The sequence below is a fragment of the Gambusia affinis genome, linkage group LG08 (genome assembly GCF_019740435.1).
Source record: "Gambusia affinis linkage group LG08, SWU_Gaff_1.0, whole genome shotgun sequence".
NCBI lineage: Eukaryota > Metazoa > Chordata > Actinopteri > Cyprinodontiformes > Poeciliidae > Gambusia > Gambusia affinis.
In genome coordinates this window covers 29,382,216-29,409,528 of record NC_057875.1, presented here as the reverse complement: position 1 = coordinate 29,409,528, position 27,313 = coordinate 29,382,216, and the positions used below count along the sequence as shown (strand labels likewise).

General features: G+C 39.3%; 2 protein-coding genes across 3 annotated transcripts in view; one reads left to right on the top strand and one right to left on the bottom strand.

Annotated features, from left to right (window-relative positions):
* lsp1a (lymphocyte specific protein 1 a) overlaps nt 1-20,767 on the top strand; it is a 27,832-nt gene extending 7,065 nt beyond the window's left edge. Inside the window, exons 2-13 of one of the 2 annotated variants that reach the window (XM_044125706.1) lie at nt 446-592; nt 4,199-4,571; nt 5,936-6,075; nt 7,141-7,381; nt 7,790-7,918; nt 9,235-9,278; nt 11,109-11,190; nt 11,546-11,680; nt 12,657-12,755; nt 14,381-14,467; nt 15,449-15,548; nt 20,333-20,767. In XM_044125706.1, the coding sequence (XP_043981641.1) occupies nt 446-592; nt 4,199-4,571; nt 5,936-6,075; nt 7,141-7,381; nt 7,790-7,918; nt 9,235-9,278; nt 11,109-11,190; nt 11,546-11,680; nt 12,657-12,755; nt 14,381-14,467; nt 15,449-15,548; nt 20,333-20,355 (1,600 nt within the window). In that variant the 3' untranslated portion in view covers nt 20,356-20,767. Of the gene's footprint in view, nt 1-445; nt 593-4,198; nt 4,572-5,935; nt 6,076-7,140; nt 7,382-7,789; nt 7,919-9,234; nt 9,279-11,108; nt 11,191-11,545; nt 11,681-12,656; nt 12,756-14,380; nt 14,468-15,448; nt 16,956-20,332 lie in introns of those variants that run through there. The other variant, XM_044125704.1, reaches the window with a different exon arrangement.
* prr33 (proline rich 33) lies at nt 16,724-27,313 on the bottom strand. Its single transcript, XM_044125703.1, has 3 exons — nt 27,124-27,313; nt 26,765-26,814; nt 16,724-20,020 (listed from the first exon to the last, which is right to left on the bottom strand). Exon 3 carries the CDS (start codon nt 20,003-20,005, stop codon nt 16,988-16,990), a length of 3,018 nt encoding a protein of 1,005 aa, XP_043981638.1. The 5' UTR covers nt 20,006-20,020; nt 26,765-26,814; nt 27,124-27,313; the 3' UTR covers nt 16,724-16,987.

Below are 27,313 nucleotides of genomic sequence, written 5' to 3'. Positions count from 1 at the left end.
TTAAATCAGTTTCAATCTGTTGCTAGCGGTCGTCACACATAAACATGGTTATGTCAACTGCAGCGTGTGAGTGTAATCAGATGATAAAAGAGATAGAAGAACACATAGAATCCAAAATATTACATTGTTGAAGGTAAAAACATGCAAAGTAACATGTTTACAGATGAAGCAATGCGAAATTGTGGAATGCAGCACAACGCATACTGTGGATATAAACTTAATTTTGTTCATTTTGTATTTTTCCCAGCAGTTTTTTCGGACATTTTATCAAAAGTGTTGAAGCATTTACATTAGTTAATGCCCTGTTTTCAACCACTCTGATGTATGAAAATAACATGTGGGCTGCTCTTCTCCTTTTGGTGTGTTTGAATGCAAAAGCAGCTTTCACAAAAAGCCGCTGGGACGTTTCGATACCTTTAACTTCAGTATTTGTTCTTCTGCCCAGACTCACCGCTCAGAGGAGCATTGAGGATGCTGAAGAAGTGGAGCGGGAACGTCGCCGAAAGGCTCGAGAATCTTTACGCCGACGGAACAGCGGCTCAACACCGGAAGAATCGTCACCAGAGACCGAGGCGCAAGAGGAGAGGAACACGTGAGCACACACAACAAAACTGACTGTTTTCTTCATACTGCAGCCGATTCATGTTATAAAAGACGGGCGAGTTTGACTTCCATTTTGATATATTATTAATCTGACTGCAGACTTCTCTAGCAAACAAATGGTTATATCAATCAAATCAAACTGACGTCACAGTTCCAAGTTTTGATAGGTCTTGTATAATAAAGCCGCTTAAACATAATTCTAGAAGTCATGAAGTAACCCTTAATCCTGCCCACTCTCTCAAAAATTAGTGCAAAATATGTCATTCAACATACTATCAAAAATGAGTTTGTAGTTGATAGAGCTGTTGCTTTGCAGCAAGAAGGTCCTGGGTTCGATTCCCAGCCCTGGGTCTTTCTGCATGGAGTTTGCATGTTCTCCCTGTGCATGGTGGGTTCTCTCTGGGTACTCCGGCTTCCTCCCACTGTCCAAAACCATGACAGTTAGATTAAATGGTTTCTCTAAATTCTCCCTAGGTGTGAGTGTGTGTATGCATGGTTGTGTGTCCTGTCTGTTTCTGTGTTGCTCTGCGACAGACTGGCGACCTGTCCAGGGTGTACCCCGCCTCTCGCCTGGAATGGTAGCTGGAGATAGGCACCAGCAACCCTCCCAACCCCTTTACAGGACAAGGATGAACAGAAAATGGATGGATTGATGATCAGCCAGTGCCTGATTGCATGCTCCCTGTATAAGAGACTCCTTGCTTCAGTTCTGTTCAAGGGAAACTGTTACTTCTCCTTATCTAAATCAATACTAGACATTGATTAGGATGCTTCCTTGCTGGGTTTTTGTTTGTTTGCTTGTTTTTCAAATATTTTCCTTCGGGTGTGTTGTGAGGAACAGATCCAGACCTCTCAGGGGAGCTTTCATTAATGTTTATCTTAGCTGCTAATTTTTTGTTATGTAGAACATGCTTAAACTGAGACAATTTTCTGCAAACTGTCAAACTACTGAATCAATGTGATAATAAATGATATTTGAAGGTTTGGCGCAATGAGTCTTACGGAGGAATTTTTCTGAAATCCTGCTTTCAGACTGAAAACGTGTGCTCTTGGCAGAAAAATTCCACCATAGAGCCTGGAGATTCAAACATTTTGGAAATGCATTGCTAATAAAAACGTTTAATTGCTTTATATTGTCATAGCAACCTGATTTAGTCAGAATACATCCAGGTGAAACATTTAATGAACTACAGAAAACTACAGCACACAAACAGGCTTTTGGTTTGCAACAAACATGTTAGAGTTTCAATGAAAACCCAACAGGACTTTTAAGAACAAGATATGTATATACATACAATAGTTTTCCTCTTTGTTTAAAGTATTTTCCAAGCACACAGTGGCATTTTATAGCATAATCAAGTAACTATGTTACCTTCAGTTGTTATAAAATGCTGTAGCTATATATTTCAAATTTGACTTCATAGACAATTTACTTTAACACCTTGAAATTCACAACAAACATAAAAAGAATGAGATGGTGTCCTACCGAGGCGGCAGACATCTATGGGACCATCTAATGTCAGACAGTCTTAGCTGTTTTGCCTTCTTTTACTGATAACTTAAGAACAAATGCTTTCATTGAGAGAAGCAGCAAACAGTCTCTCTCCCTAGCACCATGATTATGATCTGAAGAGCGACTTACAGCTGCTTTCTCATTACATAGCATGCAAAGAATGTCTCAAGAGAAAAAGCATCACCATGCCACAGCCTGTGGTGTCTCAGGAGACCTGAAATTTAAGGCCTGTAAATTACTGCTTTCACCTCCAACACCTCCGCGGTCTCATGGCAGGCTCAGCCGGCCTGGAATTGTGGTGATTCAACATTAGGTAATTCTGCCGCTGCAAGTCTGTCATTTCCATACCTCTTGTAAGGCTGCAGCAGTGAGGTAAGGCTCCCTTTTAATTTGTGGTTAGATGGGAGATTGTGTAATTCGCTTTTTGTGGCAATTTAATAATTAGTCTGTGATCGTTTTTGTAGTGTAATAAGCATCTGCTGGAATAACAGCAAAGCAGATTATAGCTACTCCACTGGCTAAATGAGGAGCCAAAGTAAATTTCCTTGTTCCTAAAGGAAACACTTCAGAGACCTCAAAGCAGTTTTAGTGACACCCAAACAGAATTGCTGGTATTTTAATTTTGCTACTTCATCAGGAATCAAGCAGAGACTTAGGGTTCTACTGGGTGATCAAGTGATCTAATCATCTGTGGAATGTTAATAAAACCTTCCTGCTGCCTCCCGGAGACTCAGAACACATTTTCACCACGAAACAGAGTCCTGATTAGAGGTGGCAGAATAAGACATCATGCCATCATGCATGTAACAGCTGCAGGTAGCTCTTGGACAGCCCTGATTCAAGCCAGAAATACCGTAAAGTGCTAGCTTATTTGACTCTTTATTAGAAAAGTTTCCAACTCTTCCTAGAATCTCTTAATAGTTTTGTTGAACCTTATAATCTTTTTGTGGAAGAAGAACCTATGTCCTTTAGAATACATTGTTTCAGTGTGCTGCTAAAAGGTAAAATCACATAAGTACTAGAATGTTTTAACAATAAAACATTCTGGCACTAAAACCAGCTGATATTCTTAGGTAGAAGTATATTTAGTTGTGTTCCAGAGAGCTTGTTCATAGTTCTTACAAAAGCTTTGCGAAAAAGGTTTGGCTAATAGCTCCAAGCCTTCCTGTCAACAATAACAGTGTTTCTGAATATTCTGAGTCACACAAATCCATGCAAATCTTTCTAATTAGTCACCTGATAACATACAATCTCATAATTGTAGTGTTTCCATTAAATAAGAAGAGCAATTGAAATGACACATGAACAAGTAACTAAAAATGACTTGTACGCCATGATCCTCCAACTACTTCTTATCTTCTTCTTTGTGACCCATGTAATGCGAAAAAAAATATTTTCGCTGTAGTTTTGCTAAATGAATCAATTTTGATACAGCCGAAAAACCATATCATCCTACCTCCAAAACTGTTTACCAAAAAACAGGAGTTCATTTCTTTTTCGAAATTGCTGTTTCGAAATGTCCAATTGGACAATTATACAGTCAATGGAAATGCATTTACTGAAATATTCCTAATTTACATGGAAGGCCCACACTACAACAAAGTGATTTTAAAGATTTATTGAAGTGGAGAGCTTGCAATGAATTGGGTAAAGCAATGCATCTTTTGTGGAGAACGGCAGTTCCCTAAGCTGACATACAACCCAATGATTATTGAAGAAAGAGGAGATGGAATGAAGAACATGAAAAATAGTTTGAAAAGAAGGTCAATAAAAATGTTCATTGTTTCAAATGAAACAATGAGGCATTGTTGCCCTTCAGAAAGTCCAACTGAGCTCAATTATAGGAGCTACTTCTCAGTGCAATGCTGGTAAAAACAATTAACGCAATTTAATTTCTTTTAAGACATATCTTATATATGGAAGTTATTACAACCCTAGTTAATATAGTCACTTGATCGGGCTATAAAATTGCACTATATGTCTTGGAAACACATAAAGCTGCCCTTTTAAGAGGTACATGGTTATAGGTGTGCCACCCAAATAGTTACACCATATTTGTATGACCGTCTCTTGTTACTTCAGATATGATCGTGAACTGAAACCCAGCAGATCCCCTTCTCTTGAGGAGGATGAGGGTTTTAGTGACTGGACTCAGCTCAGAGAAAAACAAAGACAGGAGCGACTGCTGGAGCTCAGTCAGGATGGAGAAGAAGAGGAAGAAGGAGAAAATGTTTTTATGAAGAACAATGTAGCCAAAAAGGCTGCTCACGCTGCTTCGATGCCATTCAGTCCAGTTCAAAGACAAGATCAGGAAGATACTGACAGCATTAGGATGAAGGCAGAGAGGAGGAATGAATATGAAGAAGAGGTTGGGAGAGTGAAGGAGAGGGGGGAATTGAAGAAGAACAAAGTGCTGCTTTCCACAAAACAAGAGACTCAAAGGCCAAATACAGAGGTAAGAGTTTTGTATCAAACATTTAAGTGCTTGATTTCTTTTTTACTTTATTTTTATTACATTTTTAAACATACAATCACATACAATTGAACAGGAGGGCTAGAGCAGGTTACATGTATTCACCTTAATGGACATTACAATGTTACAGACATTTCACTGTATGAAGTCACAAAAAGGAAACAAGGAAAACCTCTGATTTGAGGTCCTGCATGCCCATCACTTCACCCACCACCTTTCTTAGTGAGCTAATTGTAGCAAGCAAGGCCTCATCTGCCATCTTCTCTCCTTCCTCGACTGAGTGTATTCCGCAGACTTTGCTTTCGTGTCGAATTTCCGAGCTCCGAGACTGGACTCGTCCCTTCTTGTTTTTATCCCCACTCATTCTTCTTGAGAGAGAGTAGCTTTTAACTTGTTAACACCTTGGATTAGTGGGCCAGGGGGTTACTTCTAGCGATGCAGGACCTCTTTTCTATGCTGCCACACTGTTCGCCATGACACTGGAAGTCCAGGATTGTGCCTCAAGTGTTTGATTTCTGAAGTTGCTCAGAAGTTTTTTTCTTTCTATATTTTTTGTTTGTTTTTGGTGATTATGTTATTAATCTGTTGTTTTTGAATTTATCAAGTAAAAGATAAAAATGGTCTTGAAATCAGAGAGATCTTTCTTAGACTTAGAGTGTTGTGAGAAACAATATGTAGCTCTCTACACCATTAATTTAATTTAATTCAACTCAGTTATATTATTTTGTGCAGAACCTCAACAATCATCTTTTAAAACCACGTAAAAAAAAAAATCTGTTGTTAAAATATGTTAATTTAGTCCTAGCCAACAGACTTAAAGTTAGTTTCATGTATTCCAACTTGATCATAGCTGGGAAACAAAGCAGTCAAGCTTAGCCTGTCAAAGCCAGCTGATCAGAACGAGCATGTAGCTACAGTCAGCAGTGGATTCCAGAGTCACAAACTCATAGTTAGCAGCATGCTAACTATGAGTTCTCCTTTAACATTAAAATTTCTTGCTTAGAGTGAGAGATATTTTCTTTCAGTTACTCTGAGAAACTGGGTTTAACTCAAATGTTTTACACGTGTGCAAATTGTTGGCATGCCTCTGAATGAATGGAAAGCCTTCAACCGTCACTGAAATAGCTTGAAATAGACAAAAGTAACAGTAAATACAACTTGACTAAAAGTAACCAATGAAAATCAGACATTGCTGTTAAAAAGAACATTTTGAATTTAAAATGCAAAAAATAATAATAATAATGATAAAAATTAAAACATATTTGATCAAGATTTTTAATGCCTGGTACACATAAAAAAATCAGATATATTCAAATAGTGTTTTTTTCCCAACATTTTCCCAACAGGAAGTGAGAAAGAAAGAACTTAAAGTATCCTACACGTCCAAGATTTTCCTGTGTCAGAAGCCAAAACACAACAGCCAAAAGAGTGGCACGGCCGACCAGGAAGTGACATCAGTCATGAACCAGAAGAACAGATCCAGCAGGTGTGTGATGCATGCGTGGGTGCGTCTGGGCAGGTGCATCTGGTGTGTGTGTGTGTGTGCCCTTACAAAAAAATCCCACGAAAATCACATGTGATCACATGTGGATCACATGTGACTTTTACATGTGATTCACACAAATTTTACATGTGAATCATGTGAATCACATGTGAAAGCATATGAATACGTGGGATTTTGGAACGTTTCGTGGTAAAATCACAGGTGATTCACATGTGATTCATATGTGAATCACACATTTCCACATGTGATCACATGAAAATTATATGTGAAAACATGTGATTTTTGGTGATTTTCACATGTGAAATTCACATGTTTTCACATGTGATCACATGTGGAAATGTGTGAATCACATGTGGAAATGTGTGATTCACATGTGAATCACATGTAAAATTTGTGTGGATCACATGTGAAAGTCACATGTGATCCACATGTGATCACATGTGATTTTCGTGGGATTTTTTTGTAAGGGTGTGAGAGAGAGAGAGAGAAAACAGTCCAAACACACCACTCTTAATTTATCCAGCATGAAAGAAATCAATTTTTTGGTAATACTTTATTTGAAGGTTTGTTCACAAGTCTGATATGACTCTAAAAAAAACATGACATAACATCTGTTATAAAGAATACTTTATGAATATTCATGCCTATTATCATGGAAATGTAATTCTGTAAATAATGACACTTTTAATGCAATGTTTGCACTTTTAATAGATTTTTAATGCAACCTTTAGAGCAGTTGTGCTTTACAATTGTCATTATTTACTGAATGACACTTCATGACAACAGTCATAAACTTTCATAAACTCTTCTTGTTCACAGCAGCTGTTATGTCATGTTTATGATAGTGTCATGTCAGTCTTATGCACAACCTGTCAAATAAAGTGTTACCAATTTGCTATTCCTGGACAGCATAACCTATAGAAATATAATCAATATTCTTCTGAAGCTTCATAAAATAATAAACTCAGATAACTTGTTTAATTTTTTGTTTAATAAATGAGTAAATGTGCTTCAGAGCCAAAATCAAGATATTTGTGTTGTATACAGACAATCTGTGGAGTCAGAGGAGGCAAAGCCCTTCCTGGAGGCAGAGCAGAGACTGGAGAGGATCCGCCAGAGCCTGCAGGAGAAGGAGAGTCAGGAACTGGAGCAAATTAGATACAGGCAGTTGGAGGCTGAACAGGAGCTGGAAGAGCTGAAGAGGAGACGGGAGGAGAGACGGCGAGCTCGTGAGGAAGAGGAGCGCCAGAGGGAGGATGGGGAGAAGCAGCAGCTGGCTGCTGAGGAGGTGCTTAAAGCAGAACAAGTGAAATAAAAACTGATCCTTTGGCTTTATGTAGATATTTACAGAAGTGGAAGAAATGTATCATCTCTCTGACAACAGTAAAGACCAGAAGTTTGTACACACCTTCTAACTGAATTCAGTTAGAAGGTGTGTCCAAACATTTGGTCTGTTCTGTATATCAAATAAAATAGCTTAGAGATTAACCAAAATTTATTTTGCACATTTCAGCAACAAGGCAGTACAAAGAAAGTCAATCTTTCAGTAAAGCAGCACAATCAAGTCCTAAAACTTTCAGGGTGAATTGAGTTTAGGTTGTGTTTTTGTAAAGTATCAGCCAGAATTCTTTGCAAATGACGATTTCACTGAGGAATGTTCATATGATGTGATCGAGTGTTTTGGAATTCAATTCAGGAGGAAAGAAGAAAGATGAAGGAAGACATGGAGAGGAGAAGGATGGAAGCAGCAGAAAGGATGAAGATCCTCAGTATGTCCAGTGCAGAAGGAGAGGAAGTGTTCAGTCCCAAAGTTTCACCACACAAGGTGATTAAAAACTGAACAGCATTACTTTGTTTTCAGCTGCAAAATTGTAAAACAGTTTGTGCCGTGCTATTCAGCATCATCTGGTCTTCTACAACCAAAAAGCACTTAAGCAGCATGTTTTCAGAACTTTACACTTCATATCTGACCTGCATGTTCGGTTAAAATCTGGAAAAACAATAAACTTAAGTGGAAATAAGCTCGTATCTGTCCTCGAAGAAAGAAATAAAAAAGAATGATGTGAATGCGTCAGATGACAGTAACTGTTAGTTAGCTGACGACTTTAATTTTTGTGTTGTGAAATGAAATTAAAGTTGCATTAAAACTCCATCAGGTAAAATCCTACGTTATGTAGCCAGAAGCCTTTAACAAGATACCACCATGTTTATCTCACCCTTTTAATTTATCAGTTTAGTTAAAGATTTTGCTACCTGGTTTAATTAATCCTCAGTTTTAATCTTGCTTACAATCAATTACAAAGGACATTAAAAATAATCCAAAACAGAAGCACCAGACCAGGTTTTGTTACTTTGACTTTTGTCAAATAAACTTTATTTAACATACAATAAAGGAATGAACATAACTGTGTGTTCTCCTTGCAGATCATGGGTTCAGTCTTTTAGCTCTTGTAAGTTGCATGTGTGTGTGATTTTGCAAAGCCAGCATGACCTGCCTGCACCTGGCAGCATGTGACGTTTTAAAGTTCACTGATACTTCCACACTTAAGTTGCTCTCAAATGTTTAAGACTTTATAAACAGATGAGACCACACATTGAGATAAACTGAATAAAATTACACACTGACCTTTTTGTCTCACTGTGTGAACTTCAATCGATCAAACCAGAAATAGAAATACCACATTTATTTTTATGCTAAATGCCACAGAAATGTGTATCTTAATCTTTTTGTCAATAAGCTTTGCTAACAATTTACACCTGCAGTCATCCACTGCACCTCATGTTTCAGTGATTTTTGCTGTTTCATGCATCAAAATGCCATCAGTTAATTCTTTCATGCAGCAATATTTGGACTGAAACATATTCTGATTACAATTAGCTCAATTTTGAAAAGGTACCATGTTATCCCAGTCCTGTCCTCATCATCAGCCCTGACAAAAGTTGATCAGCGCTGCCTGGAAGATGAGATGCTCTGTGGCTTTCTGCTGAAAAAATCACTGAGAATCACACTGTCACAACTAAGTGTTAAACATGTCAAAAAGTTTGGTAAGCATGCGTAGCACCATGAACATCTGGGGCTTTGTTTAGGAACTTGACAGTCTGAAGGTATGACACATGACCCAAACTTTTTTTCTTTTTCAGATCACAGAGAGAACCAACTCCCTGAACCGTTTGCTAAAGAAAAGGTAACTCTGTTCTCAGTCTTTTTTTTTTTATGAGAAAAGAAGTTATTATTTTTGAAATATTTCATCAAAATTGTTGATGAAATATTTTAAGTATTTGAAGATTCTATTCAAAGTAAAATAGAATATGACTGCTAGACGCTTGTTCTGTCCACGGTGTCCAAAGTGTGGCTGGTGGGCCGTTTGTGGTCGTCACAATGATGTTTTGCAATACACAGTCACCATTCAAGAAATTTGGTCAAACTCAAAGGCAAATCGATGCAGATACGTTACTTTTTAAAGATTTTGTGGTTGTCATTTTCACTAACTTGGATCTTTTAGAGTAAAATAAGTTAAATTAACCTTTAATCCAACTATTTCAATGACCATATTTTATTTCCTTTGATTTTAACAATCATAGTAAATAAGACCAATAAGAACTTCCAACAAGTAGTCTTTATTGCACACATTCAGATAACTTCCCTAATGAACAAAGAGTTCTTCCTTCTGACAAAGGCTAAAAATATGACACCAAAAAAATACTAACCCCTAAAAGTGTGAACCTTTCCTTAATGAACAGCCCTTTAAATCCTCTGGATCTGAAAGGATTTACAGATTCACCCTCCTAACTAAACTCTGACAACATTACACTGTTAATGTGATGTGTGTTTCATTCATTGTTGAGGACTTTAAATAAAATATACAAGAAATGTTTTGTGTTTTTAATCTGCAAAGTATTTCAATTTGTGGGCTTTCATTACTTTCAGGTTGTTGATTTTGGCTTGAATACTAAGAGGTTTGGACATCACAAGTTAAAGCAGCCAATGAACAAAGATTGCTGCCCTAAGCTAGTCTATAAAGCTGATATTTAGCCTGCTGATATTTCTCAAAGAGGCAGCTTTTGAAACCATCCCATGTTGAAGAGACAAAATTTTCCACCTTGAATTGTTTTCAGAATTAACATTAGTAGCCCTGGTCTGAAAAAAGGTGTAAGTTGGAAGAACTTTGAAATCACTTTAAATCTACTTTTGTATAAAATGCTTTTATTAATCATTATGCCTAAATTTGAATGGCTTATTCTTCAGTTGTTTTTCCTAACTGCTCTAGAGCTGTTAGGACTGCTAACAGCTGTCTTAGTTACTTGATGTTAAGACAGACATGGCAACACAAGGAAGAAGGTCAAAGGAGACCCCCAACAACACACATTTTTCAGGATATAATACTCCTAGATTGTGATTCGTAGCTCTGGTTAATGGAGTCCAGATGTCAGGGACTGTCTTCTCTCCAGTAGTGGGTGAGGGACGACGGCTCCATGCAGTCTGCAGAACAAAATGATCAATTCTGAGGAACTTTCAAGACAAGGAATCTCTCTATCAGGATGTATAAGATCATTTAACTTCCTTGTTGATAGCTTTTGAGAAGTCACGCTTCATATTTTCTAAAGAAGAATAACTCAATAACATTTCTATTGAGCGAATCCAGTCCTTTATGAAAATATGGTACTTAAACTCCTTTGCTTGAGGCAGACCCTTTACCCAGAGTGGATGGTCCAATGATGGAGAGATTCCATTGGGATTCCCTGACTGTCAGTTGGTACAAAAAAAAAAAAAAAAACATTTGAGGATGCCTTCAGGAAATGTATGGAAATATCTGACCTACAAAGGAAAACAGCAATTGCTTAGTCTTGACTATCTGTTTTTGATTAAGAAAAAAAAGGTTTAGTCTCTGGAAGCTCTAAAATGACATATCATGACAGCTAAGTGAAAAGTTGCACACAGGCAGTTATCTGTCTTATCTAGTTAATCGTTTGTGGCTTTCATTTTAACAGACGTCAGTGTCTTGTGTCTAATTTAGCAACAGTTTCAAGAAAACTCAGCCTCCCTTCCTCTTGACCAGGATCGATGATAAGATGGAGCAGTACACTCACGCTGTGGAGGTCAGCATCCCACAGACATTTCCAGCATTGAACAAAAGTGCATGTTTATGTTTTTCAGTAATGTTGGATAGTAATCAGTAATGTTCAGTAATATAGAATATTATTTGATATATTATCTACACACCAGCTCATTTTGATACAGTGATATATACACATTGAAAGGGCCAAACATTAAAAAATAAGGCAGCAGATATATTTCAAACTAGATAGGTGTTATTGATCATATCCTTAAAAACATGTAAAAGTGTTTACTACATGATAACTGAACCACTTCAGTATATCAATACACTATATATGAGATTTTGTAAACATACTCAGGTTATGTAAATGCTGAAAACACAAATTTTCCTCTCAGAAAACCTCCCAGGAGCCTCGGGCACTAAAGGTGTCGCTCTCTGACCTTCCCAATTCCCCAGAGGTCGTTGCCTCCAAGAAAAATCTGTCTGAGGCTGGAGAGGCCTGGAGCCCATACAAAGGAGCAACATGCAAGGTGACAAACACACACAGATTGTTGCTGACATATGGCATATATATATGTAGAATGATCATAGACCAGGTTTTACCGACCTCTAACTGGCACTATGTAGACTTTACTCACTCTGACACCTTTTGATATCTCATTGAAAGAAGCTTAAACTGTGAGAACAATGTGATGAAATTATGTAGCAATTTTGAGACTGCAACTTTTTTAAAACCTTTTTATTTCTTGATTCTCTGCCTAGAGGCTGAGAAGTTGACTATTTGTATGCAGACTAAGAAAAGTTAGATGATATTTACTTTATATGGCACCAAAATAATTCATATGTTCCGAGGTACAAAACAGATTGTTCCAACTCACATCAGATATGTAGGATTTAAATTGAATTAAAACGATCCGATATTCAGCCACATTTCTTTGCTAAAAATAGAAAAAAATGTTCTGTAATGAATGACATCAATGATATGAATTTGTATGATAAATTGATTGTATCATCAATCAATCAATCAAACTTTATTTGTATAGCACATTTCAGCAGCAAGGCATTTCAAAGTGCTTTACATCAAATCAAACACAAAAACACAATGCAACATAGAATCAACAATAAAAACACAACATAGTCAGATTCCGTCAATAAATTTGCAATTGATTACGTTTCGAATACAACTCTAAACAAGTGGGTTTTTAGTTGAGATTTAAAGGAAGTCAGTGTTTCAGCTGTTTTACAGTTTTCTGGAAGTTTGTTCCAGATTTTTGGTGCATAGATGCTATTGTATATATGTAAGATTACTTTAAAATGATTTGCTAAATCGAAAATATATAACAGTTTTACTCATCTCCACTGATCACCTCAATCCTGTATCAGATTAAAGAATTAGGAAATAATAAAATCACATTTTTGCTCCCTCATTTTCTTTTGTGTAGCTAAAACAATGAAATGGTTGTAAAACTGAAGTCCATGTTGTCTTTTCTCTACTTTCTGAATCAGGACACTGGCAGTCTGAAAGTGGGCGTGGCCAGCCTGATCACACACTGGGTGAAAAGCCCCTCAGAGCCCAGCAGTAAACAGTCACCATGCCGACCGTCTGTAAGTTCACTTTGAATCTACTGAATTTGTTCTCTTACATCAAATAAAGAAAAAACATTTTTATAAACATAATATCTGGTTTCTAAGCAGGAGTTCATAGTTGTGCAGTGACATCTTATTCTGAGTGTAACATCTGATTTGTCAGTGATGTGTTAATTCTTATGTTCATCATAATGTCTTCTGTCACTGTCTTTGGCTGTTCGACATTAAGTGCCGTTTATTTATTCACTTTTAATCTTTTCTTGCCTGTGTTTTGCATTTTTCTCTTTTTTTACACTCTATTTTCTCAAGCAAGATTAATATAAAACTCTTCTTTGGCTTGTCCCTTCCCTCTATGGCACAACAAGATGACTAGAGCAGCTAGAGCAGCTAGAGCAGCTAGAGCAGCTAGAGCAGCTAGAGCAGCTAGAGCAGCTAGAGCAGCTAGAGCAGCTAGAGCAGCTAGAGCAGCTAGAGCAGCTAGAGCAGCTAGAGCAGCTAGAGCAGCTAGAGCAGCTAGAGCAGCTAGAGCAGCTAGAGCAGCTAGAGCAGCTAGTGCAAAAGTCTCTACATGAGAGCATGCCATCAACAGCATGCAAGAAGTTAAACAAATTCATAAACCGGAAATAAAGCTTGGGCGTATTAGAGCTTACATTCTCGTCAAGAACTGGATGATGCAACACTCTAGATCTGATAATTATTTGGCACGCTTTATTGGGACAATAAAGCAGGATTAGCTGCTGCCAGGCTGCACCCTTCACTGAGGTAAGACCAGGAGGAGGTGTCTGTGTTTTTACACTGAGCAATGACAAGTAAAACTGAATTGTCCACTGGTTTTGGAGTGGCTATTGCTTATGTGTAATAACAACTCCAACTAAAGGAGACTCCACTTGGCATTCATGTATCTCTTTGATAGAGAAATCGGACATCTTGGATTCGATGCAACATCATCCACACTAGCAGGCTAGTTTTATCAAATTTTTGTATGAAGAATGAAAGACTGACTGTCACGTAACTAGCTGCTGAAGAGGAATCTCAAACTATATGATTTGTGTGTATGACAAGTCACTTAACACGAAACATTAACTAAATTAACCAACGCAAAACAGTGACAAGTGACATTCATTTCATTTGAATGACTCAAACTGTTATGATTATGAGTTCCACCAGATGCTGGAAGTAACACAGCAATTTATTGTTTGTCTACTGTTAATAAGAGGAGGTGGTGGATGAAATAAACAAAAATGAAAGACAGTCAGCATATTGCTGTTTCTTATCTTTTTATTGTTGGTCAGGTAATCATGTCTGGTTGGTTGGTCAATTCAAACAAACTGACTTCAAAATTTCTAAATAAATAAATAATTAAATACTTGTTGACTAGAGTTGAGTTCTTTTCTCTCACACACTCAAGTGACACTCGATGCCGATGGATGGACTTTCTGAGACTTCCAGTAGCAATTATCTGATTACTGTATTTATTAAAGTCGGGATTATAAAGGAGTGTATGTAATTTGATCTGAATCTGTCCATATGATTGAATTTGACTTGAATCCGGTTTATGGACAAACAAATTCTTACTGCTCTGTGAGCATGTTTTCACCTTAGAATTCTAACAGTTCTCTTCTGCTTCTGGATGTGTTTTCCAGGATGTGAGGTCTGGAGGCGTGCTGCAAAAGAAGAACATGTGGGAAATATTTGGAGACCCGTCAGGGAGGACTGAACCGAAAGCAAAGGTTTGTAGCAACTGTTTTTCTTCTCCTTCAAAATAACAGCTTGACCATGGCAGTAAGTCTCTTCATGTCAGAATTACGCAGCATTGTTACAGTGATGCTAAGTACATCTTTAAATTCAAGAATCTTCTGTATCTTTCCTTGAGTTCTGTATGTATGTAGAAGTAAATATGTAGGTTAATGTGTGTGTTTCTTGTGTGATTTTTGTACATATGAGGAAAAGGTTGAAATATTTTTCCAAAATAGTGAAATGTTAGGACTTCATGAATTGTAAGATTTTGCTTATAGTTTTATCTTGGTTAGATAAAAGTTATTCACAAAGCACCGTAGGACAAAATGTTAGCAGCAGTGAGGAAAGGAGAGACGTTCTCTGATTAATGGATTGAACTGTGCTAACAGCAGGCACTGCATGTTGATGCTGTGTGGCAAATAATTCAATATTGCATAGTTTCATCATGGCATTTCATTAAGCCAGTCTGGACTGTATGATTGTTAATTTATATCAACTGATTATGTTTTTTGTGCCTTTTTAGTTTTGTGCATTAACCAGTCACAGTCAAAATTAAACCTTATTGGTTCATTTCAGAAAGACAAGCAGTAAATGCTACCTGGCCATAATATTTAAACATTTTTCAATCTTTGGTAATTTAAGAATTTTTTGTTGCCAACACTGCTCACCAGTGGGTGGCGGTAATGCTCCTTTAAGTTTTTTGCCAACGCCTGTTGAACAGAAGTTGAAGAACAGCCAATCAGAGTCCCTAGAAGACTGCATCACCCCTGGCAACAGGATCAATCACACCTCCTCATTCAGACAGGAGTTTTCTGTCATCTCCTCGCTCAGAGTGGCTCTCAGCAGCTGAATCACTCTGATGTCTATTGGCCATGTAGGGAAAACCTAAACCCTACAGGTCAAAGGGTAAATCTGAACAACAATCAGAGGGATTTTAACATAAATAAACTCATTTCTGTCTCATCTCTCCACAGCCAACACCACATGGGAAAAAACATAAATTTATTGTCACTGGTCATGGAAAATATGAGAAGATCTCTGTAGATGAATGTGGAGACCTCAGCCAAAGTGCAGGTAGGACCTTCATCACAAATAGAACAACACAACAAACATAAATAGAGTAGTAATGAGGAGCTTTATTTTTTGTTTCTGTGTGCATCCTAATCTATTAGAATTTAAGACTTAGTGGCGATGAAACATTATTTCAAGGTGCCATTTAGTACATAGATGGTTATTTTTTACACTGTAAAAGCTAAACATGTCGGACAGTTTGGGTTTGACTTCTAAATCAAATTTTTTTCCTTAAAAAAGAAGATGAAACTTGGCTTTTTTTGATGAAAATCTTCATTTTGAAAGTAATTAGACTTTATTATCTAGTCTATTAGATAAAATGGAGTTCTTTGATAAGTAGACTTTTGTCCACCCCCAAAAATGGTGTTGATCAAGGGGATCAACACCATGATCCCTTTTCAACACCATGATTCTTTTTCTTTTTTTCTGTTAAAAAAAAGAAAAAGAAATTCAACAACTACAGCCAAGAAGCGCAGCGCTTTCTACCATCCCACCATCCCTTACCATCTAACTAACAATCTGTGCAGCACTTCGTCTGCATTTCATTTATTTTCTCTTACAACTTTGACAACTCACAAAAAAGTACTTTATTCTATATTTTCTTTACATTATTATTACTTTTTTTACCTCTAAAACGCTGTCCATCTAACCTACAGTCACTTCTGGAGAGCTGTTTACGGTGTCTGTCTAATGTTCCAAATAAAAATCACAGTGATATAACAAAGTGATTTGTTTATTACTCATGCCAAATTTATAATTATTGAGGTTTATTAGGAGTGCATGATGTACTAGTGCCTTAATCAGTGATTCCCTTTCATCATGTTGTTTTTGAGGGCCGTTAATAGAACACATTAAACATTGCTGCTAATATAAACTTTCCTGCTTTTCTCTTGTTTCACTGAAGTGAGTGTTTCCAAAGAAAAGAGGGAAAACATGTATACACTCTACATAAGCATTCATCATTTACTCAGAGGTGTTCTGTCGTGGAAAATAATACAATTTGGTAAAAAAATAAAAAATTAAAACCTTGCGTTTTTTTTATTTGATTATGAATTAACATATAGGTTAACATTTCTTGATAAATATAAAAATACTGGAAGATTGTACACAAGCAACAACCATGTACATACTCAGTGGCTTAGCAGCATCTCTAGTAAAAGTGTAATGAAAGAAGCAAATGGAAATTGTCAGATTAGATAAAAATTTTAATGCGTTGTGATGTCTGGAGACATTTAAGACAAGTCATCTCATTTTTGCTTACAAATAAAAATAAAACCTCTAACACCTGTTAAGCTACCGTTATACTATAATGCATTTGTCAAGTATAAAGTTGGGGTTTAGTTTCCTTCAGCAGTGTTTAGAAGTTTTATGTTAACAGATAAATTAACTTAGAGAACAGGTTTAGCCATGGTTTAATGTGGACATTTCACATCAGGCATAGTTTAAGAAGCAGCAAACCCTCTGGCCTTCCTGTTAAAGTCTTTTGGTTCATCTTCTTTACCTTTTCGCCCAATCAGACCCATTTCAAACACAACAGAGATTTTTGACACTGGTCTTGAGGCTGCTTCTCTCAGCTTCTTAGCATCAAATCTGGGGCTGAAAAGCAACACCGGTAGTCTAAACGCAAATGAAGGGACCTCCGTCTGCTCATTGCTTTTCTCATTTTTTTCATCTTCACTTTTGTTTAGCTCAATCTGATGCATGATGTTCTCTTTGGAGGAGAACATCTGGAAGAGGACAGCGTCCCACATCTTAGTTGCTTTTGGAGTGTCTGTGTCTTTGGGTGTAGCTAGCTTCTCATCCTGACCACTTGGATTCTCTTCTAGCCTCATCTCTTCACTCTGGTCCTGCCCTGGGATCTCAGCTTGAAAACCTGTCACTGGGAATTTTGGTTCCTCCTGTTCCACCACCATGTGTTTCTTTAGTCGCGACCACCCACTCGCTTTGGATTTCATCCCCTTTGATTTTTGCATGACATTAAGAAGAGATGCTGCTGCTGTGGAGGAGTCATTAACGCCCTTTTTGTCAGGTTTATCTGCTGAACATGGTTTTGCGTTGCTTTTATGGCTTTCAGTTGACTTAGTAGAAGGGGCCTCAATAGGCGGAGTAGGTTCAGCAGATTCAGATTTTGAGCTTTCATGCTTAATCTGTGTAACAGGTGTCTTTGGTTCTATTATGACAGATTTGTCAGCTTTCACGTCACATTTTGCTTTCTCCTCATCGGTCTGCACCTTCCCTCTACTCAAAAGCTTTTTTACAACCTTCAGGGAATCTTGGTCACCACTTTTTAGAAAAGAATCTTTTATTTTTGTCTTTGTAGTTACTTTGGTTTTTTCTTTCTGGTTTTCAGAAGGCACAGCCATCGCTTTGGGCATTTCTTGAGTCGCTGTTGCTGCTTGTTTTGCTGTACCTGGACTGGTTGCTGTACATGGGTCTTGTATTGATATTGTTCCTGTTGAGTCAGATGGTGTTGAAACTACAATAACTGGGACTGTGACACTGGAACCAGTCTTTACATGACTCTGGTCCAGTTTTTCCTCACATCTAGTGGTGTCCTGTCTTTCAGGAATTTCAACCGATGATTCTTTCTTTACAATTGCTTCATGACTACTCTGTTTTGAAACTTCTTTTTCAACTTTAACCTCATCTTGTGTTGGTGTCACTGACGTTGTAATGGAAAATGCAGGTGAATATGTTTTGATTCCACTGTAAGCAGCATATTCAGCTGGTGTAAGTCCACGGTAAGCAGACTTTGACTTTTGAGAGTCTGGTGTTTTAGGCCTCTGAGAGACCACGTGTAAAATAGATGATGGTAATGTCTTTTGCTTTTTGTAGCCTGGTGATGTGGTCAAAAGGCGAGAGGCTTCATAAGTTGGAGTTTTTGGCCTTTGATAAGCAGTGGCTACTTGTGTTGAAGACACAGATATAGGAGTTACAGCTCTTTGAGAGCCAGTCACTCTTCTTGTCAGATCAGACTCTGATTTTGACATTGTAATACTTCGTTTTATAGAGTTGTCTGCAGGTGTCACATCAGAGTGGACATCCCCATTTAGTAAAGTTTCAGAAAGCTCTGTTGTCTTCAGATTAAGGGAGGGCAATGAAGTGCTCACAGAAGAAATTGTTTGGGGGGACCTTAACCTCTCTGGATCCACTGTGATTGGCGACACTGCAAACAAAAGAGGATTGGGTCGTGAGATTTCAAAGACTGGGGTTGCGGCTCGGCTGATGTGGTATGCTGGGGTTTTAGGTCGTCTGGACGACAGAAACTCATAAGTTGGTGTTTGAACCCTGACCTCATATGTTGGGGTGGTGGTTTTATGTTCAGCTGTTTGAGTTGGTCTTGTTGTTTCTATGTTTGGAGTTGGAGTGGCTTGTTTGATTTCTGACACTGAAGTGACTCTCTGGGTTTCTAACGTTGGAGTGACTCTTCTTACTTCAGCCTTTGGGGTGGCTCCTTTCACTTCTGATGTTGGAGTCTTTCTACCAGGATCTACATCTAATAAAGGATGCCGCATTGTTGTCGTTGTTGCCTTCCCTCCTCTGATCTCAGATGCTGTGAGCACTTCTTGTTTTGTTTCTGCTAATGTTTTACTTTGAGGTACTATGTGGCCAATAGCAGTTAATCCAGCCGTGTCGTACACTGGAGGTGTCCTGGATGTTTCATAATATGATGTGCTTGCTGTATACATCCTAATCTGAGGCACTTCAAACATTGGCTTTGGTGATTTTGAAGGTTCAGTTGCTTTAAATGTTGGACGTGGACTTTTACATTTTATGAGTGGGGTCAACACAGTAAGAGGCCGAACCACAGGTTGACCCGCTGATACCAGATGTTGAGTTGCACCTGAACTTGTGATTTTTGAATGTGGGATGCCTACATGAGGGGCAGGTCTTAAACCTGCTTGGCTTTCAGTAAATGTTTCCAGTTCAGTTGTTTGTATGCTTACCTCAGGCACAGAGGAATATGGCAGAGATTGCTTTGCTTCTCCTGGAGAGACTAAGACTTTAGAAAACTGATTTGAAGCAGAACTTAATAACGTTTTTGTGACGTGGTGTGAGTACGTGCATGAAGGGGCGGCCACCATGGGAGGCGACATGCTAACTGCTCGATCAAATGCTGCACGCTGCGGGTAAGGGGACGGCACATGTTGATACAATGGCCTGACAGTGAACCGTGGAGGTTGTTGGATGCTGTTGCGTCGAGGGGTTGTCTCTGGTGTTTGAGGGGAAGTTGAGTGGTCGCTGCGCTCCAGGTCAGGGCTTGCTTCATTTACAGGGGAAAGGCTCGACCGGAAAGGTGTAGCAGACTGTGAAGTCTGGGTGGAGGCCTTTTTCTTTGCAGTCCTTTTGAGGAGTTTCTGAAGACGGACATTGTCTTTTCCAGGCTTGGGCAGCAGTGGTGGAGGGTACTGCTGGGAAAACAGGCCCAGCTGGTGGATAGTATCATAAGCAACAGACATGAATGCTTCTGCACCCTATTGAAAAAAAGAGATAAAGCATTCTTAAGACTTTGCCTAAAGTTTCACATTTTTATGTTTTCACATGCAAGTCATTTAAATGGAAGTGTTAACCGCGAAGCAGTTGGTCAGTTGGGACGGCACATTAAACACATTTTCCTTTTTTAATGTCTATAACATCATAATTTCTTTCCTCCTTTACTAACTTAATCCTGAATACTAAAAAGTTGGAAGAGGACAAACTCAGTTTTTCTTTCAAACAGAATTTCTCTTCAAAACAGAAGTTTCACATTTTCAATATCTGATGTTTTTCCTCTGTCCATTTTGTAGGTTTGTGTTACAGTGATTGCTGAGGAAGCATTTCCTATGCTGCCTTCGTGATTTTGCAACACCTGACATGCTGATGCAGGAACTCTACAACAGGAAAGTCTGTATTTTTTCTGATCATCCCTAGAGGAAATGTACATACAGCCCCAAACCCAGGCCCAAAAAAGACAGTTTTTTCAACTGTATGAGTTATGTAATATTTGGCGTCCTTCCACAAGCTTCTCACCAAAGTTTACTAGAATTTTATTTGGATTTTTTTTGTGCAGGAAAAATTTGATTTAGACATTTTTTAAGTAAGTTTTTTACATTATTGTGCTATAAAATAATATGCAAAATTTCTTGGCATTGTAACTTACTTACTTATGCACCACAAATCTGGAACAAACTTCCAAAAAACTGTAAAACAGCTGAAACACTGACTTCCTTTAAATCTCAACTAAAAACCCACTTGTTTAGAGTTGTATTTGAAACGTAATCAATTGCAAATTTATTGACGGAACTTGACTTAATGTTGTGTTTTCATTGTTGATTCTATGTTGCATTGTGTTTTTGTGTTTGATATGATGTAAAGCACTTTGAAATGCCTTGCTGCTGAAATGTGCTATACAAATAAAACTTGATTGATTGATTGATTGATTGATTGATTGATCACATAAAAATCTAAATAGAAAGGGAATTGTGGACCTCCACTATTTACTTCATCCTTGGAAACAATCTCCAGATGCATGTGCATGCCACATTCAAATGTTAAAACAATTATATGTAAGCATAAACAACACAGTAATTTCCAGCTGTCTGATCAAACCAGTGAGAGGGAAGACACTCAGTCAAGAGGGGTTTTCAAACTCACTTATGGTCATTTCTAAATATCTGTCTGATAAAACTAAAATTAAACTGTGTTAGTAAAATTGCCATTATTACAATTTGAAGTAAAAATGGCAAAATCTGCAATCCTGAGAACAACATATCAACTATGTTGTAAGAGGTTAACGCCATGATATATTGTGCATTTTCGTGGGAATGATGATCTTCACAAAAAAAGTTGGCATCACAAGAAAAGAAGAGTACTTTAAACTATTAACGTCTCACCTCCAGACAAGAGCAAGGAAGTTAAACCTGCAAACAAAATAATCTTCGAAGTGAACAGTCACCCAATCATACTAGGTATGTACTGATTACAAAGTGTGTTAAACACATATATGAAAATAGCCATTTAAAACTCCCTCAAACCTATTACCTCCTTTCCACAGCAGGCTTGCTAAAATGCCAGCAAGCTTGTGGAAGGCCCAAAACCAACCCAACTCATACAGTTCAAAATTTTATGTAAAGATGAACATGTAAACGACTGAATTTGAAGAAATTTACAGAATAATCTCTGACTTGTTTTTCTAGCATTTAGAAGTAGTTACTGATGTTAGTAATCCTAATAATCCCAAAACAAATGTTTAGTTTGGTTTAATTTTGGTAAAGGGTGTGTGACTTTTTCAACACCACATGTACAGCTAAACCCAAAATTATTCATACTCCAGATTCACTCAGACATAACATTTATTTCATTCTAACAGAAAGTCTATCTGTTTGTCATGGGGATTAGAACAATCTTCTCTCTAAAGATAATAAAATAATTTAACTGAATTTAACAAAATAAATTAAAAAAAATCAAAACGTATCATGGAAAAAAATTGCATGTTTTCTAATTGCTGACAAAGTTTGTTAAATAATTTTTGGTGATTTGTCTTTGGTCATGTGTTCCAAGCCTTTAACATTGGAATCCCTCTTTGCCATCACCATAATCTGACGGCAAATATTCTCTATTAGATTGAAATCAGGATATTCCCTCTCCATAACTTATATTACGATGTCTTTCTTTTGACTTCGAGTCAAAATTGACATGTTGGTAAAATGAAAAGGTTCATTTAAACTTACAAAGGCAAGAATACTTTTTGGTTTAGCTATAAAAAACTGCTGTTAAGTGTATGTAAGAATCATAAATATTATACAGTGCATAGTTGTGACAATTGTGGTGGACATTTGCTTATTGAAATTTGACTTTGTGATATTTAGCTTAATAGTTATACCTTTGAACACTAATGTATGCTTTAGTTGATACATTTCAGTTTTAAATGTTTTAATAACACTTTACACAATAACTGCTATCTTCCCATGGTAAAAAGATTTATTAAAATGCTTTTTTTTTGTTCAAGGAGAGAATTCATGTGTACTGTACCCAACATCCTGTAAATAAAATGCCAACATAGACCTCCAGTCAGAACTTTGAACATGTCCCGGGGAGGTGGGGGACATGGAGTCTGAGTGGACCGTGTTTCGTGCCTCCATTGTCGAGGTGGCCTGTCGGAGCTCTGGCCACAAGTTTATCAGTGCCTGTCACGGCGGCAACCCTCGAACCCGTTGGTGGACACCTTCGGTGAGGGATGCCGTCAGGCTGAAGAAGGAGTCCTATCAGGCCTTTTTGGCCTGTGGGACTCCGGAAGCAGCTGATGGTTACCGGCAGGTGAAGCGGCATGCGGCTCGGGTGGTTGCTGAGGCAAAAACGTGGCCGTGCCAGGAGATTGGAGAGGCCATGGAGAAAGACTTCCGTACGGTTTCGAAGCGATTCTGGTCCACAATCCGGAGTCTCAGGAGGGGGAAGCAGTACAGCACCAACACTGTCTACAGTGGGGATGGTGTGCTGCTGACCTCAACTCAGGATGTTGTGGGCCGGTGGGCAGAATACTTCGAAGACGTCCTCAATCCCACCAACATGCCTTCCATTGTGGAAGCTGAGCCCGGGGACTCTGGGTTGGGCTCTCCAATCTCTCGGGTGGAGGTAGCCGAGGTGGTCAAAAAGCTCCTTGGTAGCAGGGATCTGGGGGTGGATGAAATCTGCCCGGAGTTCCTTAAGGCTCTGGATGTTGTAGGGTTGTGTTGGCTGACGCGACTCTACAATATGACATGGATATCGAGGGCAGTTCCCCTGGATTGGCAGAATGGGGTGGTGGTCCCTGTGTTCAAAAAGGGGGACCGGAGGTTGTGCTCCAATTACAGAGGGGTCACACTCTTAAGCCTCCCTGGCAAGGTCTATTCGGGGGTACCGGAGAGGAGGGTCCGTCGGATTGTTGAACCTCGGATTCAGGAAGAGCAGTGTGGTTTTCATCCTGGTTGTGGAACACTGGATCAGCTCTACACCCTCAGTAGGGTCCTAGAGGGTCCCAACCAGTCTACATGTTTTATGTGGACTTGGAGAAGGTTTGACAGTGTCCCTCGGGGAGGCCTGTGGGGAGTTCTCCAGGAGTATGGGGTACCGGGCTCCTTGATACGGGCGTTCAGGTCCCTGTATGATCGGTGTCAGAGTCTGTTCCGCATTGCCGGCAGTAAGTCGGGCTCGTTTCCGGTGAGAGTTGGACTCCGCCAGGGCTGCCCTTTGTCACCAATTCTGTCTATTACTTTTATGGACAGAATTTCTAGGCACAGCCAAGGTGTTGAGGGGATCCGTTTTGGTGGCCTTAGGATTGCATCTCTGCTTTTTGCGGATGATGTGGTCCTTTTGGCTTCATCTGGATGTGATCTGCAGCTCTCGCTGGAGCGGTTCGCAGCTGAGTGTGAAGCGACTGGGATGTCGATCAGTGCCTCCAAATCTGAGGCCATGGTCTTGAGCTGGAAAAGGGTAGAGCTCCTTCTCTGGGTCGGGAGGGGGGTGTCCTGTCCCAAGTGGAGAAGTTCAAGTATCTAGGGATCTTGTTCACGAATGAGGGAAGAAGGGAGCGGGAGATCAACAGGCGGATTGGTGCAGCGTCTGCCGTCAAGCGGGCGCTGTACCGGTCTGTCATGGTGAAGAGAGAGCTACGTTCCCAGCCTCATCTATGGTCATGAGCTTTGGGTCATGACCGAAAGAATAAGATTGCGGATACAAGCGGCCAAAATGGGTTTTCTCTGTAGGGTGTCTGGGCTCTCCCTTAGAGATAGGGTGAGAAGCTCAGTCATTCGGGAGATACTCAGAGTAGAGCCGCTGCTCCTTCATGTCAAGAGGGGCCAGTTGAGGTGGCTCAGACATCTGGTCAGGATGCCTCCCTGGTGAGGTGTTCCGGGCATGTCCCACTGGGAGGAGACCCCGACGAAGTCCCAGGACACACTGGAGGGACTATGTCTCTCGGCTGGCCTGGGAACGCCTTGGGATTCTTCCAGGAGAGCTGGAAGAAGTGGCTGGGGAGAGGGAAGTCTGGGCCTCCCTTCTGAAGCTACTACCCGACCCCGGATAAGCGGAAGAAGATGGATGGATGGATGGATGGACCACCAGTTATCTCAAACTCTGTCCAGTAATCAATGCAAAATCCACAAATTAGCAAAATCTGTGTTTTTGAGAAGAAATTGAATGATATTATGCATTATCCCCTCAAAGAAAAAGGCTTAAAACATAAGCCCACAAAAGTAGAGTATTTAAGCTTATTTAAGTACTAGCATGCAATGGTGATTTCTTCATTTCAAACAATGTATTGAAACAAAACACCAGCGGTGGGTATGTTTCAACAAAACATGTCAAAGTCTTAATAACAATTATAGCTTGAAGTGCTGTTCATAATTATTGCGGCATGGCCCTTCTTCATGAAGGACGGCCCTCAGGACATTGAGCTTCCGTTGTCCAGTACTACAAGCCACTACATGGCGACTCAGCTGATCACACAAGGCTTCTGTAGGATTCAAGACTGTAAAATGTCCAAGTTCTCCATTGAAGTACCCCAGTGTCCAGCAATTACTCTCTCGTGATGTGACCTTGAGGATTCTCATCTATGATGATGACATTGTTCTTCATACAGGGACAGCATGACTGAATTAATGATGTTACTCAAGTCGTATGGGTCGTGTTGGGGAGTCCTGGCTCAGCTGATAGAGTCCACACACCCTGTGCAGAAGCTAACTGACCTGACATTTGGGTGATTCTGAGTTCATCTAAATTTGCTCAGAGTTGAGTGGCATTAATCATCCAGTTCCCAGGGGCAGGACCTTTGACCACATCCCGTGGTCCTTTGACCACATCCTGTGTGGGATGTGGCCAAAGGTCAAAGGATGTCCACTTCTATGCCTTCTATGGCTTTCTCCGACTTTTCCAGTCTTTCTGTATGTTGTATGTTTCTGTTGCAGCCTACTGGTGACACTCTAAACTCAGCGTCCAATTCTGTCAGATAACATCCTCGACTTTCACAATGCCAAGTTACTGTGGATCAGTTCTTAAGTGTTGTCCTGCTCTCAAGATGTTAAAATGTGAACCGCACAATGAAGAAGAGTGGACTCCTGATTTTCCTGCATTCATTAAAAACTAGAGAGCCTCAGTACAGAGTTAAAAAATTTATATTTGATGTTAAATCAGAATTTTATGATGCAGTTTTGATTGATTGTTGCAGGTGCAGCTTCCTCCATGAACAATGTCTCTGTCACAAGAGTTCAATCACCTGCTGGAAAGCAAATCTACAGGTGCATAGTGTCTGTATATTTCAATTGTTCTAGCAGTTGGTTCCATCTTGTAATAAATATTTTTTTTATTGCAAGAGTCAAGGGCATCAAGACACCTGCAATACAAACTAGACCAAAAATACTTGGCATGTTTTTGTTTTTTTGCAGTGTCCAGTGTTCAATGCAAGGCTCAGTGAACTGTATTGATAATTCCAAGATCAATGTCATTTAAAGTTCTTCATCATCATCATCATCATCATCACTGCTGCTGCAATCCCAAGAGGCAAAGCTCGTAGATCCCTGAGCTCCGGTTCCATTGTAATAAATGGGACGTAATATTGGACTGTGACTAACTGCCCATCAGGTGTTTGCTTTTTATTTATAACATGCTGAAAGTGGACGCTCATTATACCTTGTGATCTCACGTCCCACTGACACTAGATAATATCTTTGACATGTGACATCACCGAGGAAAACATGAGGGCCAATTAGGCATGAATGCCCCATGAGTATGCAGCTTTGGTACATGGGAGCCATTATTTTAGGCCTAAGAAATAACACTCTGTATGTGTCACACTGCCAGAACATTGTGTCACCAGGCTTAACTCTGATTTACCAGATCAGGTTATTAGAAAACCATCCGGGCAGTTTAAGGTTCTGGCATAATTAAGTTCAGTGTTTGTTAGCCTTATCTCACTATGTGTCACCCCTGTGATTTAGAGGCACAACCTGGTAAATGTTTAGAACTCTCCTAGCTCCTCCCTTCTACACTTAGCCGCCAGCCTGACACATGAGATACTCATTCCTCCTTTTAAGGCTCTGCTAGTGTTGGCATTTGTAGTTCTTTTAGGATGCAGGTTCAAAAGAGGAAAGTCTAATAATAGCTGTGCCACAAAAAACTCAAACAGAAATGACCTGCTTATGCATGTGAATACAAGCTACAGAGTTAATGTCAAGCAATAAGTTTGGACGTAAATGAAAACAACTTACCAGGCAAAGAACTTATTGGTGGAGTTTAAAGCGCTCCAGGCAGGTTTCCCCTGGCAGGACAGGACAGTGTTTTCATTAATGGTAAAATATTAAGTGAGCATTTATTAGAGCTGTTCAATTAAAATTACACGTGAATGCTAGATGAGCAGATGAGCAATGGTAAAATGTGTGTTAAAGCCACGGGGGGTTGAAACATTGAAATCGTAACCCTGTCAGTGCTTCAGCTTTGCAGAGGACAAAAAAAGTTAACCTTCCACACACATAAGGTCTCAGTGTGTATCCAACAGCAGCTGCCTCCGTAACATAACACTTTTCCTCTGGTCTGGAAAATAAAAGGTGTAATTGAAGGGAATTGTTACCTGTAGGACTGCTGCTTGGGGGTGGCCGGCCAGCTGCTGCCTGCTTGTCCCAGCCTGGAGTGTCAGAACGGCAGGTTCATGTTGAGACCAACTCGACCCCCCTTCCTACAAATGGAAGGAAGGCCATGGCATTCCAAAAATAAACCCTGAGGGCTGTGGGTTGCTCAGAAGCTGCAGCAACATTGTGACC

What these genes read in the sequence shown, in the direction of transcription:
- prr33 (XM_044125703.1), bottom strand. Translation starts at nt 20,005, where the DNA reads ATGTCTGTTGCTTATGATACTATCCACCAGCTGGGCCTGTTTTCCCAG.